The following is a 12,500-nucleotide window of genomic DNA, read 5'->3' as shown; positions in this document are numbered from 1 at the left end:
TTCCATGGAGACAAGGTTCTGACCCGAGTCATTTCCCGGTCCCACCCCATCACTCATTTCCTGTCACTCTCATACTATCCTGTATTGTGAGTTAAAATACATTCAAAAAACGTTTTTCAAATGAGTGCCATTCTCAGACAAAAAATCAGGTCTCATAGCAATCATACAACAAGCCTGTACTGAGCATCGTGCATTACTTTTGGTCAGTAAACAGATGTTTTGAGTAAATAGCTGTTTTAAAATCCCATGCTAACATTAGCCTTGACCTTTTCCTTTCTCCTCTTTCTGCAGGAGACCAGAATCAACTGCGTCCGGATTGCACGCAAAGGTAACACTGACTTTTAGTATATTCTTGTGCCTTAAGGTATTTCTGTCTCCTTTTTGATTTTCGCTTCACTAGTTGATTTTTCATCTCTTCTCCTCTGCGGGCTGTAGTGTAATAGAGGGATTCAGGCCATGTTCCCCATTCATCTCATCGTGGCGTGATCTCTCTCTGTACTGTGAGAGAAGCTTTAGCGACTAGGAGCCCTCAGGGGCTATTTCCAGAGAGCGTAATGTCTGGGTTAACCAGGTAGCTCTGCTTCTGAATGTGGAACTCATGGCTCAGCGAAAAAGTGCTATTTTTGTATTATGTATTGAGGGTATTCACGCGAATGCAATGAATACTTTGTTTTAGGGAAATCCAGAATTTTTTTTTTATCTTTTTGACCTTTCGTTCATATGATGCCGTTGTTTTAGGAGCCTTAAAACTCAACTTTTTTTTGTTAAACGACTTTCAGAACAGAAACTTTTCATACCTTCTGCCAGTTTGACACAAACTTGGTCAGAGTTGGCTAGACTTACGCATGCTCTATCCAAGTTGTAAAAGGAAAGAATATTGTGTTGAAAATATTTCCTTTCCCTTGTGGATGAGGCCTGAGTCAGTTTAATTATCTAGTGGACTTCCTGGTGTTGCTTTGTGAGAAATCCCTCAGGATTGGATGGTTGGAGCTGCATAACAAACAGATAGCTACAAGAGTGTTCTTAGAACCTAGAACAGTTCTGGCATAAGAAGAAGATGAGTAAGGGGCCAAAACTGATCTGAAGTCAGTGCCTCTTAAAAAATAAGGGTTCTGGCAGAAAGACCATGAGGACCCTGTTGGTTGTCAGCTTTTAAAGGCCTGAAGTGACTGATTCTCGCTCTGAGATAGACAGAGGCAGGGAAGAGGTAGTGGAAGGATGGAAGAAGAGAGAGAGGAAGAAAAGACAGTGAAAGAGAGAGAGAGAGAGAGAGAGAGGAGAGGCAGTCATCTTCTGGAGGAGCAGAGGCCTCTGATATTAAAGGCATTGCCAGCACCATCCCGCTCCTTTGATGAGAATCCTTTGTCTCATTATATAGAGTATAGATGCCCCCACCCACACACACACACACACACACACACACACACACACACATCCTCCTTCATCTCCTTCTCCACTTTCTTCTCCATCTCTTGTTTTTTTGTTCTCCGTCATCTTCCTCCTCTTCCTCTGTCTCTCCTCCTTCAAAAGGGGGGCACAATAAAAATGGAATTCCTTCCTGTGCTCTGCTCTCCTCTTCCTCATTTCCGAGCGGGTGACATCAAAGCCTGCTCCCCTTTTATAGTCAGAGCAGGAGCCACACTTGAGTTGGAGTTGCAGCTGAAGTGGTGATGGGGATTGGGGTGGGGTGGAGTGTGGAGTGGGGGGGTGAGATAAGGGGTGGGTGTGTGTGGGGGGGTGGGAGGTGCTTTTGTGTATTTATAGGTTCTGTCATCTCCAGAGCTGGGGGCCGTGGAGTGTGTTACTGGAGGGTCTCCATCTCTCCTCTCCCTCCTCCTCCTTCTCCTCCTCTCATTTTTCGCTTGTCTCTCTCTCTCTTTCTCTGCTTGTCTCTCCTGCTATATGTCTGGAGTTTACTTTCTTTCACTTTCCCTGTCCTGCTCTCCTATCTTTTTGTATTTTTCTTCTCTCTGCTCCCCGAGAAGTCTTTTTTATCTTCCCCCTTAACCCTGCCTCTTTGCCTCTTCATCCTCTCTTTCTCCCCCCCCCCCCTCTCTCTCTCCTCCGTCTCCCCGTGTTTCAGTAGCCCTCTGTCCATCTCGGAGTGAATTAGCCCGAGCAGGTTGATGTGGAGCGTGAAGCAGAGAAACACTGCTGGCGTTTAGAAACACTACTGGCGTTTAGCCTGCTGTCACACCCAGGAGCCCTCGCCATGTCTCATTAATTACACCACCGTGACCAATAGCCTTCCTCCTCTCTTCTTCTTCTTCTTCTTCTTCTTCTTCTTCTTCTTCATCTTCTTCCTTGTTTATATAGTATATTGTCTTTTTCTTCTACTTTTCTTACGTTATGTTATTCTGTTTATTTTGATATTTCCTTCTTTTACCTTTTTCTCTTCTTCTTCTTCTTCTTCTTCTTCTTTTTCTTCTTCTTCCTCGTCTTCTTTTCCCTGCTGTTTTTTTTACAGAGTATCTTCTTTTTCTCTTGTACATCTTCTTCTACTTTTCTTATGTTGGTTCTTCTGTTTATTTATTTTGATGTTTTCCTCTTCTTCTTCTTCTTCTTCTTCTTCTTTCTATTCCTCGTCTTATTGCTCTTTTTCTTATTTGACCTCCAGCTTCTTTCTTCCCCCGTCCCCTATTCTCCTCGTCCTCCTCATCCTCCTCTTCCTCCTCTTCCACCACCTCTGGCCCTGACACATCCCATTACCCATCAGCCTTTGAGCAGGGTTGTGCTGAAGAGTTCTGTGTCATGTTGAACTGTTCCATGGGCAGTTCTTTGTGTAACCTATTTCCTTTGTGGAGAGCTCTGTGAAAAGACTTCATATGAGTCATGCGGTGGAACAGGTTTGCCTTTCTGACTGGCCAGAGAGAAAGCGCACACAAGACAGACAGAAAGTGAGAGAGAGAGAGAGAGTGTGTGTCTGTGTGTGTATGACTACGTGTCTACATGTCTGTGTGTGTGTGTGTGTGTGTGTGTCTGTGTCTGTGTGTGTGTGTCTGTGTCTGTGTCTGCGTGTGTGTCTGTGTGTGTGTCTGTGTCTGTGTGTGTGTCTGTGTGTGTGTTTGTGTGTGTGTGTGGGGGGGGGGGGTCTGTGTGTGTCTATGTGTGTCTGTGTGTGTGTGTGTGTGTGTGTGTGTGTGTATATATGTGTGTGCGTGTGTGTGTGTGTGTGTGTTTGTGTCCAAGCCAAAGAGTGGTAAAGACTAGTCAGTTTCAGTTCTCTGCCATTCCACTTAATCTAGTGTGTTCCCTCTCTGGTGTCTGTGTCTGCGCCACTGAAGGGAAAGCCAGAGAGACAGCAGGCTCTGAGTGAGGCCACCCTTCAGTGCGCTGTTTCAGCTCTCCTTCATTTGGTCTCAGGGAAGCCCTTCACCGGGTGTGTTTGTGTGGGCGCATGAGTTGGCCAGCAGAGAATAGCATCTGCAGATCCAGTCCGTACGGCCGTCCAGAAGGACATGGACTCCATAACCACAACAGAGCGTTCACTTGAACCGGACGCGTTGACCTCGCCCAGGCCGGAGTGGACGATCCGAGCAGACTGTTTATGTCTCGCGCCCAATGCCTCATTCTCTCATCTCACACTCATTTATCTCCACCGACCGGGGAATTTTTACTTAACGCTCGCACAGATGGTGTGGATATTTTTTTCCCCCCAAGATGTATTTATTTTGGGTCCAAATGGCAGTGTTTTCTCTCTCTCTGCAGCAGCCGGGCTGGTTAGATGTGGGGAGGGGTGGAGATGGGGGGGGGGGGGGGGGGGGGTTGTTGGTGGGGCAACAGGCAGGACATTCATCTGGGTGGGGGAGGTGGGGGGGGGTGTCACGCAGGCTCTTTGGCCCTGATACAAACATTGGAAGGAGAACGAGAATCATGTGTTGGATGCAGAGAATGGGCTTCTAAATAAGGGTCCATCTATTAACTCGGCTTTTCTCTCTTTCTCTCTCTCTTTCTCACACACACACACACACAGACACACAGACACACACACACACACACAGACACACACACACACACACACACACGGCTGTCAGTGCCCAGAGCTCGCAGCTGCTGGATCTTGCCGCTGGAATGGTGGGTGCAGTGGTGGGTGATTGGTGGCCGCCACTGGGTGCCAGGCTCCTCTGTGTGCCCCATCCAGACAGATTGCCCACGCTTGCTCATGTCCTAAATGACTTTCTGCTCGCGCCCCCAGCCCAGAGAGAGAGGATGCCACTGAATGGTGGTGGGGAGGGAGGAGTGTGTGTGTGTGTGTGTGTGTGTGTGTGTGTGTGTGGGGGGGGGGGGGGGGGGTAGGGGGGCAGGGTCGAGGCAGAGTCAGCCATGACTTGGTTTGGACTAGAGGTTTTGGCAGACTGTTTGGCTTCATGCGAGGGATTTATGATTTGTGTGTGTGTGTGTGTGTGTGTGTGTGTGTGTGTGTGTGTGTGTGTGTGTGATTGATCTGGTAGGTGATTTACCTTGTTTGCACAGATGCACAGTCAGTCTGGTACCTGGCTGAATGGGTGTTACTGCAGTGCTGGACTACTCTAGCAGCAACCCCCTACCCATCTCTCTTCTTTCTTGCTCTATCTCTCTCGTTCTCCCAATATCTCCTCTTTCTCTCTCTATCTCTCTCTCCCTCATCTTTCTCTTTCGATCCCTCTCTTTCTCTCTCTCTTGCTTCCGATATATCCTCTTTCTCTATCTCTCTTCTCTCTCTTGGTCTTTCTCTCTTTCTCCCTTGCTTCCTCACCATATCTCTCTCTCTCTCTGACACTTTATCTTCCTTTCTCTTTCTTTTGTTTCTCTACTTCTCTTTTTTTCTTTGCTTCTCTTTTCTGAGTGTACTGAGGTGTGATTCCCCCATGCCTGGATAATCACCAGCTTTGCACTGATAACCCTCCTCCCAATACTTCTCCATCTTTCTCCCATCCACACAATACCATGGTTACGGCTGAAGGAGAACAGATCCATACCCTCCCAGCACCTTTAATTTTACGCCTCGACTGGCTGATGATAATTATGTAATGCTAAGCTGCTATGCCCACACTCAGAGTTAACAATTGGCATAGACGGTATAAGGACTGACCACAGTTGATCCCGAAACCACATTCAGACAGGAAGTGATCAGTGATGGGTGAACATGGAATGATCGTGTAATTTAGTGACGTGACACCAGGTGGACGACATGCTATTGGCGACTAGCATGGCTGAAGTTGTCCTAATGCGTTTCCATGGTCCTTAAAAATATGCTTATTTTTTTGGTCAGTGGTTCTGCACAGACCAGTTAGTTTAACCTTCCAATAAAATAGCTCAGTTAGTTACACCAGCCTTTCGACTTTCCCTAACTGTCATTTAACTCAAACAGGCTACTGTAATTGTTGGTTGATTTGAAATGTAGAAGCATATTCCTATTCTCCACAGTTAGTCCTTCAAGGCTAGCCTTGCTCAGTATTTGCTAGAAGTGGATTATTTCAGTTGTCTTATGGCTAGCCTATAGCTAAAAGGGTACTGTAGACCCGTAGATATGCTAAGCTAAGCTAACAGTGTCTCAAACTGGGGTAGACAACAAATAAGCTCATTTCCATGGCCATGTTCCTCTAAATTACTTTTGCTGGGTTTTCTGTTGAACCTTGTTTAGTATCCAGTAAATAAATCAATGTGAATGTAAAGCTAATGTTTTTGCCTCCTTTCTGTGTCGTTCCCAGCGGCCTGTAAAGACCATAAGAGGGCGCTAGAGGTCTCGCAGCATGCTGAAGAGATGGGCCTGATCCTGGGGGCGTGTGCAGGCGGCCTGGTAGTCCTGATCCTCCTGCTCGGAGCAATCGTCATCATCATCAAGAAGGGGTAAGCTACACTGCCCAGATTTGCAGCTTTCTAAGAAATTGATCTGGCATCCATCTACTGTAGGCTGTTGGTTTCAACCTAGGTTTCACCAATATGGCTGGTAAGAGATAGACTGCGATGGCCTTCTTGCTGGTTGTGTCAGTGTGTTTTTAACTGTGTCTCTTTGTCACAGAGAAAAGGTTAATTTTGTGTATCAAGCTAAAGTCTTTGGACTATATTTCTGAAATCATGAGATTGGCCCTTGTAAGCTCATTAGTTTGCTTCTACTCTCCCTTTGGGCTTGTTTGGATGCCCAGTGGGGTCTGAATCAGCCTGTAGAGTCAGAAGAATTGAGTGTGTGTATGTGTGCGCATGTTCTGATGTCCTGATGTGAATGTTTTTGTTTTCGCCAAGAGATGTTTTGAGCGTATTCATTTGCTGGGAGAGACCACAGAGGACTGAGAGGGGTAATGTTTAATAAAAGGTACTATATGAGGGAGCTGGAGGCACCAGAGGCAAAGCTCAACACATAGAGGAATACATGTTTATTTGTTTACATCAGAAGAAAGGGACAACAAAGGATTTGGACGATTTGGTATTGAATTTATTGTGTGTAAAGGCCCTTAGCTCTTCAACATTCAGTTGACAAGTTGATTCACTGACAACACACAGTACATACAACCCAGTCTAAAGGCGCTGTATGTCCCAGCAGTCTTCAGATGGAGACATGCATCACAAAACAAAATATCTTTTTTCTCCCAAACTGCCCCCTTCCACAAAAAGGTCCAATCAACCTGCCTGCTTTCTCCACTATTAGGCATCTCATGAAAAATGCAGTCCATTTGGAAAGAATGTGGCACACACCACCCTATACACACCCACCCACACACACACACACACACACACACACACACACATACTCACAGACACATCACACACACACTCACACATTCACATATGCACTGGCACACACTCACACATAGGAGGGCTGTGGCCCACACCTGCATGCTGAATCGGCCCCCAGGGGCAGGTGAGGCTTTTGGTGCCTTCATCTGGTCAATCCGAGCCCATCTGGATGTGTGGCGCCTCATCAAGGGCCATTTTATTCCGCTGCCCGCTAGATTACATGCACATAAAAGCCTTCGCCAGGACGAAAGCGTTTATTATGCCTCGGAGCAGAAAGGGATTTCTCTCTCTTTCTCTCTCTCTCTCTCTCTCTCTCTCTCTCTCTCTCTCTCTCTCTCTCTCTCTCTCTCTCTTGCTTCCACTGTTGGGTCTCATGAGAGGAGGCAGAGGTGAGATTGTGATTTTGTTCAAGACCAGCTGCCACCTGTCTCTTTCTTAGTGGTAGACTAAAGTGGTTTTGTTTTTCACTCTTGCAAGCCTGCCTGCTTGCCTGCCTGCCTGCGCGTGTGTGTGTGTGTGTGTGTGTGTGTGTGTGTGTGGTACATGCGTGCGTCTGTGAAATAGGGATGTTCTTTGTCTGACAAGCATTTGTCTGATCCCTACAGAGAGTATAATTTGGCCATGGAAATCAAAAGTGGAGATTTAAAATGATTTTACATCGTGCTTGATGTGGTTACCAGGATTTGACAGGTGTAACTTAGACATGAGCAGCTAGGTCTTTGTTAAGCTTTTAGACTTTAATTTGTTCAAAAATGGAAGAAGAATGAAATGATGCAGGGACTAAAAAAGACAGCGTGACTAAACCTGTCCGTGTATCATTAAGCCGGTAACTAACCTTTGACCTCATTAACAGGATCCGTATTCATACTGTATGCTTTAAACAAGTATGTACTGTAGTCATCATTAACCAACACAGCTCTGCCTGATCTCTCTTTCACATACTCTTTCCTTTCTCTCTCTCTCTCTCTCTCTTTCCCTCTCTCTCTGTCTGCTGCCCTCTCTTTAAATTCCCTTTCCTTTCTTTGTTTCTCCTCTCCTCCTCCCTCTCTCTCTCTCTCTCTCTGCATGCTCCTCAGAAGGGACTTCTACTCTTACCCTTACTACCCGTAAGTGACTCCTCCTGTACTCCCTTGTCACTCCTCCTGTGTTCCCCCTGTACTTCCCTGTTACTCCTCTTCTTCTCCCCATTACTCCTCTGTTACTCCCCTTGTTACTCTTCCTATACTCTCCTGTTACTCCCCCGTTTCCTCTCCTGTACACCTCTGTTACTCCTCTTGTACTCTCCCATTATTCTTCCTCTTCTCCCCAAATTACTCTCCCTGTTACTCCTCTGTTACTCCTCTTGTACTCTCACATTACTCCTCCTCTCCTCCCCTTTTACTCCTCCTGTACTCTTGTACTGCCCCATTACTCCTCCTCTTCCCCCCCATGTCTCCTTCCTCCTCTGACTGAGCTCCCTTTAGCTCTCTCTCTGTGCCTCTATCTCTCTCTTTTGCCTTATTTCTCTACCTCTCTCCCCATTTCTGCCTCCGTTGCCTGATCTATCATCATTTTTCTGATTTCTGCGGCTTCTGCCGCCATTTTCGTACCATGTATTTTCCAAATCCTTCTCTCTCTCTCGTTTGTCATTTTCTTGTCTTTTTGCTTTTTTACTTTCCTTCCTCTGAATCTCTTTACTCCCCTCCCCTCCCTCTTTCTCACTTCTCTCTCCTCTCTGTCTTTCCCTCTCTCTCTTCTCTCTCCCCTCTTTCTCTCTCTCTCCTTGTCTCCTTGGCAGAAGGAAGAAGGTGAACATCAACAAGGCGGCGATGGCGTATCGTCAGGAGAAGACCAGGAAGCTGGGCTCTCTGGACTGCAGCATGACGGAGCAGAGCACCTTACAGCAGGACGAGCGCACCGCCCACTCCTTCATGGACATGCCGAACGGCAGCACACGCAGTGAGTGCACACACACACACACACACACACACACACACACACACACACACAAACGTGCCTGCAGCCTGCTGCAGGTGTATAGAAAGCACATTGTAAATCAATCTAGCAGAGTGTTGATGTTCATTAGTTATGCCATTTGGAGAGTTTCTCTCAATTACAGTGCAACACTCACACACACACACACACACACACACACACACACACACACACACACACATGCACACATTACATAATGCACACACACACATAAACACAGAGAGTGAGAGAAAGAGAGAGAAAAAGTAACACCCACACAGTAGAATGATGTTCGTGGAGGTTAAACGTAAACATCCTCCTCCTGTGCAGTGGGTCCATCTGTTATGCTCACCTCCTCTTCTCACCTCCTCCCCTCTTTTCCTCTCCTCAGTCTCCTCACCTCCTCCCCTCTCTTCCTCTCCTCAGTCTCCTCACCTCCCCTCCTCCTCTCCTCACCTCCCCTCTCTACCTCTCCTCATGTCTCCTCATGTCTCCTCATGTCTCCTAACCTCCTGTCCTCCTCTCCTCACCTTCTCTCCTTACTGTACCTCCTCTCCTCACTTCCTCCTTTCCTCACCTCCTCTGCCTGAACATTGTTTGTGCGCACATGCGTTTGTGTTTGTGTTTGTGTAAGTGTATTTGTGTGTGTGCTATGCGTACATGTGGGTTTGTAAGCATGGAATGACGACGTGGAGGGCAGAATGGGACAAACGGCATTGTGTGTGTGTGTGTGCGCGCGCGTGCGTCTGTCTGTCTGCCGGCTTCTGTTTGGGGAGCTTGAGGTGGCAGGGTGCATTTCAAACTGATCCAATCAAGGCAGCTCCGCTCAGTCACACTCTTGAGCGTGTGGGGGTAGCAGCAGCAGCAGCCAGGCATTGTGTGTGTTAATTACATAACACCCTCATTAGTGATGGGCACGCGCTAATGTATGCATCTTCATATGGCTCTAAGGCACCGCGCTAGCACAGCTAGCTCATCCTCTTCATTTCTCATGCATTAGTATGGCCTTAATTAAGGCTAAGAGTCTATCAAGCCCACCCCTCATGCAGCACATGTATTTTACTCTATGACAGGAGGCTACGCGGGGCACCTATCTGAAGCGCTTAGTTGGCATTCCATAGGCTGCTACAATTAGCCTCCACGGTAATCAGTGAAACTGCCTACCAGACGTGTTAGCGCTGCGTAGGTTCGGAAAAATTAGACAACTCCTCTAACACCATTTTTTATGCTTTACAAATAGAACGCTTCAGTTACTTGCCCAGTGTAGCCTCCGCATTTCATAGACCTTGTAAATATCATTGATTAGCTACTTTTAAAGTCATTTTGACTGGTTAGTTACCTAAATATCTTTTTTTAGCTTACAATGATGTGAGTAGTTCCACATGTCTTTATTTAGTTATATCCCCGCGAATCGCGATACACGTGATGTGTCACATGCACCGAAACATGTAAAAACAGCACACGTGTAATTTAATTCAGTTTGATCTAGGTCTACTACAACATCAGAATATGGCTCAAAGGCAGTGAAGAGACCTCAGATTGAATTTGAACTTGATATGTTGTTGATAAAAGAGAGTGTGGGTGAAAAAAAATTATGAATATTGGAAATGTGTGAAACTTTATTAGATAGACGTAGAGGTAATATTTGGGTGTATTTATATCAGGGAGTGATATATTCACATATAATGTTGACTTTTGCGACTTTTTTTGTGTGTGTTTGTGTACGCGTGTGTGTATGTGTGCGTGCGTGTGTGTGTGTGTGTGTGTGTGTGTGTGTGTGTGTGTGTGTGTGTGTGTGTGTGTGCGCGTGCATGTGTGTGTGTGTGTGTGTGTTCTCCCAGACGAGCAGCGCAGCTCAGTGAACGAGTCCAGCAGCCTGCTGGGCGGCTCCCCACGGCGCCACTGCCGGCGCAAGAGCTCCCCCTACCACACGGGGCAGTTACACCCGGCGGTGCGCGTGGCCGACCTCCTGCAGCACATCAACCAGATGAAGACCTCCGAGGGCTACGGCTTCAAGCAGGAGTACGAGGTGAGACACCCACCCGGGGGGAGAGGGGGAGAGAAGGGTGGTAGGAGAGAGAGAGAGAGAGAGAGAGAGAGAGAGAGAGAGAGAGAGAGAGAAGAGTGGTAGGAGAGGGAGGGAGAATATGAAGAGACTCCTTTTTATTCTGTGCTCACACGTTTATACGTTGTATAAACATTGATATTCCTGTGTTATTTGTAACAGTAGCTTTGGCAACACTGTACCAAACAGTCATGCTAATAAAGCGCCTTTGAATTTGAAATTTGAGAGAAGGAGAAAGAGGAGAGAGAGGGAGAGGTATAGAAAGAGAGAGAGATAGAGAGAGAGGAATGTGAAAGAGGGGGAGAGAGAATAAGAAAGAGACAGATTAACTTTGATTAATGTTATTTTGTCCCGAATGAAAGTTTACACTTTGAGATCTCCCCCAGACGAGAGGCTGCCCTTAACCCATCAATGAATGTTGCATCATAATTTCACCACAGTGGTGTCTGTCTGTGTGTGTGCGTGTGTGTGTGCGCATGTGTTTGTGTTTGTGTGTGTGTGTGTGTGTGTGTCTGTCTGTGGTAGTAGTGAGGTTTCATGCAGATGCTCCATTCTCCTCTCACATTGTGCTCCCACTCATCTTGCTGCATTTCCATTCCGTCCTCCTCTCCCCTGAGGAGCCCAGGCCTGCGCTCTCTCCCTACTCTACCTCTGCCTTCACTGGCCTGATCTCTAGAGAAGACAAACAGGTCTTACTCAGACAGATCGCGTTCTCTGTCTCTCCCCCTCCTCCCCGCCTTGTTCGTCTCCAGCTATTCCCCATGAAGGGGGATCAGATGTGTGTGTAGTGGGGTTAAGAGTGGGGTGGTGGGGGTTGGATGGGCTATCAAACCATTTCCCATGAGCCACAGCACTGATCAAGCCCTCGGCAGGACGATGTGCCAGCAGGCTCTGTGTTGTAGTTGCTGTTCTTCTTGTTGATGAATTATTCACATTCAGTGCAGACACAAGCAACATTCAACAAATCTTTGCAGTGTGTTTTGTTTTTGTACGGGTGGCTGAGTCCGTGTGTGTGTGTGTGTGCGTGTGTGTGTGTGTGTGTGTGTGTGTGTGTGTGCGTGTGTGCGTGTGTGCGTGTGTGTGTGTGTGTGTGCGTGCGTGCGTGCGTGTGTGTGTGCGTGTGCGTGGTGCGTGTGCGCGTGGTGTGTGTGTAAGGGTGGCTGTGTGTGCAAGGATGGCTGTGTATGTGTGTTGGTGTGTATGTGTGGAAGAGAGAGACAGGCAGACAGAAAGGAGAGAGAGAATGAATAACTTTCTTTCTGTGAGTGTATAGCTCATGGTCAGAGTGAGCTAGGATGTGTTATCGATTTCTGAGTTGTTCTGGGCAGAATTCTTAAGCAGAGAGAGAGGGGAGGAAAAGAGATGGAGGGGAGAAATGAGAGAGGAGAGGAGAGAGGGATAGAGGGAGAGGAGAAATGAGAGAGGAGAGGAGAGGAGAGAGGGATAGAGGAGGAGACATGAGAGGAGAGAGGTTCAGTGCATCAGATTGAGGGTGCTGGTCTGAGGTAGCAGAGGACCAGAGCTGCCCTTCAGCCATAATGAGGTGATGGACACAGATAACAAGGACCACGTTTGTAGTGAAATGAGTGAGAGTGAAGGTGCAGACGCGCGCGTGCGTGCATGCGTGCGTGCGTGCGCGTGCGTGTGTGTGTGTGTGTGTGAGAGAGAGAGAGAGAGAGAGAGCATATGTCTTATTTATGTACAGGTATATGGGTTATCTGCAAAGGTGCAAGTGTGATGTCTTTGTTAAAGTTAGGTGTGTGTGTGT

The 12,500-nt window shown here is 47.2% G+C and overlaps 1 protein-coding gene across 1 annotated transcript in view; it reads left to right on the top strand.

Annotated features, from left to right (window-relative positions):
• Nucleotides 1-12,500, top strand: part of ptprua (protein tyrosine phosphatase receptor type Ua) — a 222,329-nt gene that overhangs the window by 177,066 nt on the left and 32,763 nt on the right. The window contains exons 13-17 of the mRNA XM_062528958.1: nucleotides 292-328; nucleotides 5,691-5,829; nucleotides 7,791-7,820; nucleotides 8,492-8,652; nucleotides 10,509-10,696. Coding sequence (XP_062384942.1) covers nucleotides 292-328; nucleotides 5,691-5,829; nucleotides 7,791-7,820; nucleotides 8,492-8,652; nucleotides 10,509-10,696 — 555 coding nt within the window. The remainder of the gene's footprint in view (nucleotides 1-291; nucleotides 329-5,690; nucleotides 5,830-7,790; nucleotides 7,821-8,491; nucleotides 8,653-10,508; nucleotides 10,697-12,500) is intronic.

The sequence above is a fragment of the Sardina pilchardus genome, chromosome 24 (assembly GCF_963854185.1).
Source record: "Sardina pilchardus chromosome 24, fSarPil1.1, whole genome shotgun sequence".
Classification (NCBI taxonomy): Eukaryota; Metazoa; Chordata; class Actinopteri; order Clupeiformes; family Clupeidae; genus Sardina; species Sardina pilchardus.
The sequence above is the reverse complement of the archived record's forward strand: the minus strand, read 5'-3'. Positions and strand labels throughout refer to the sequence as shown.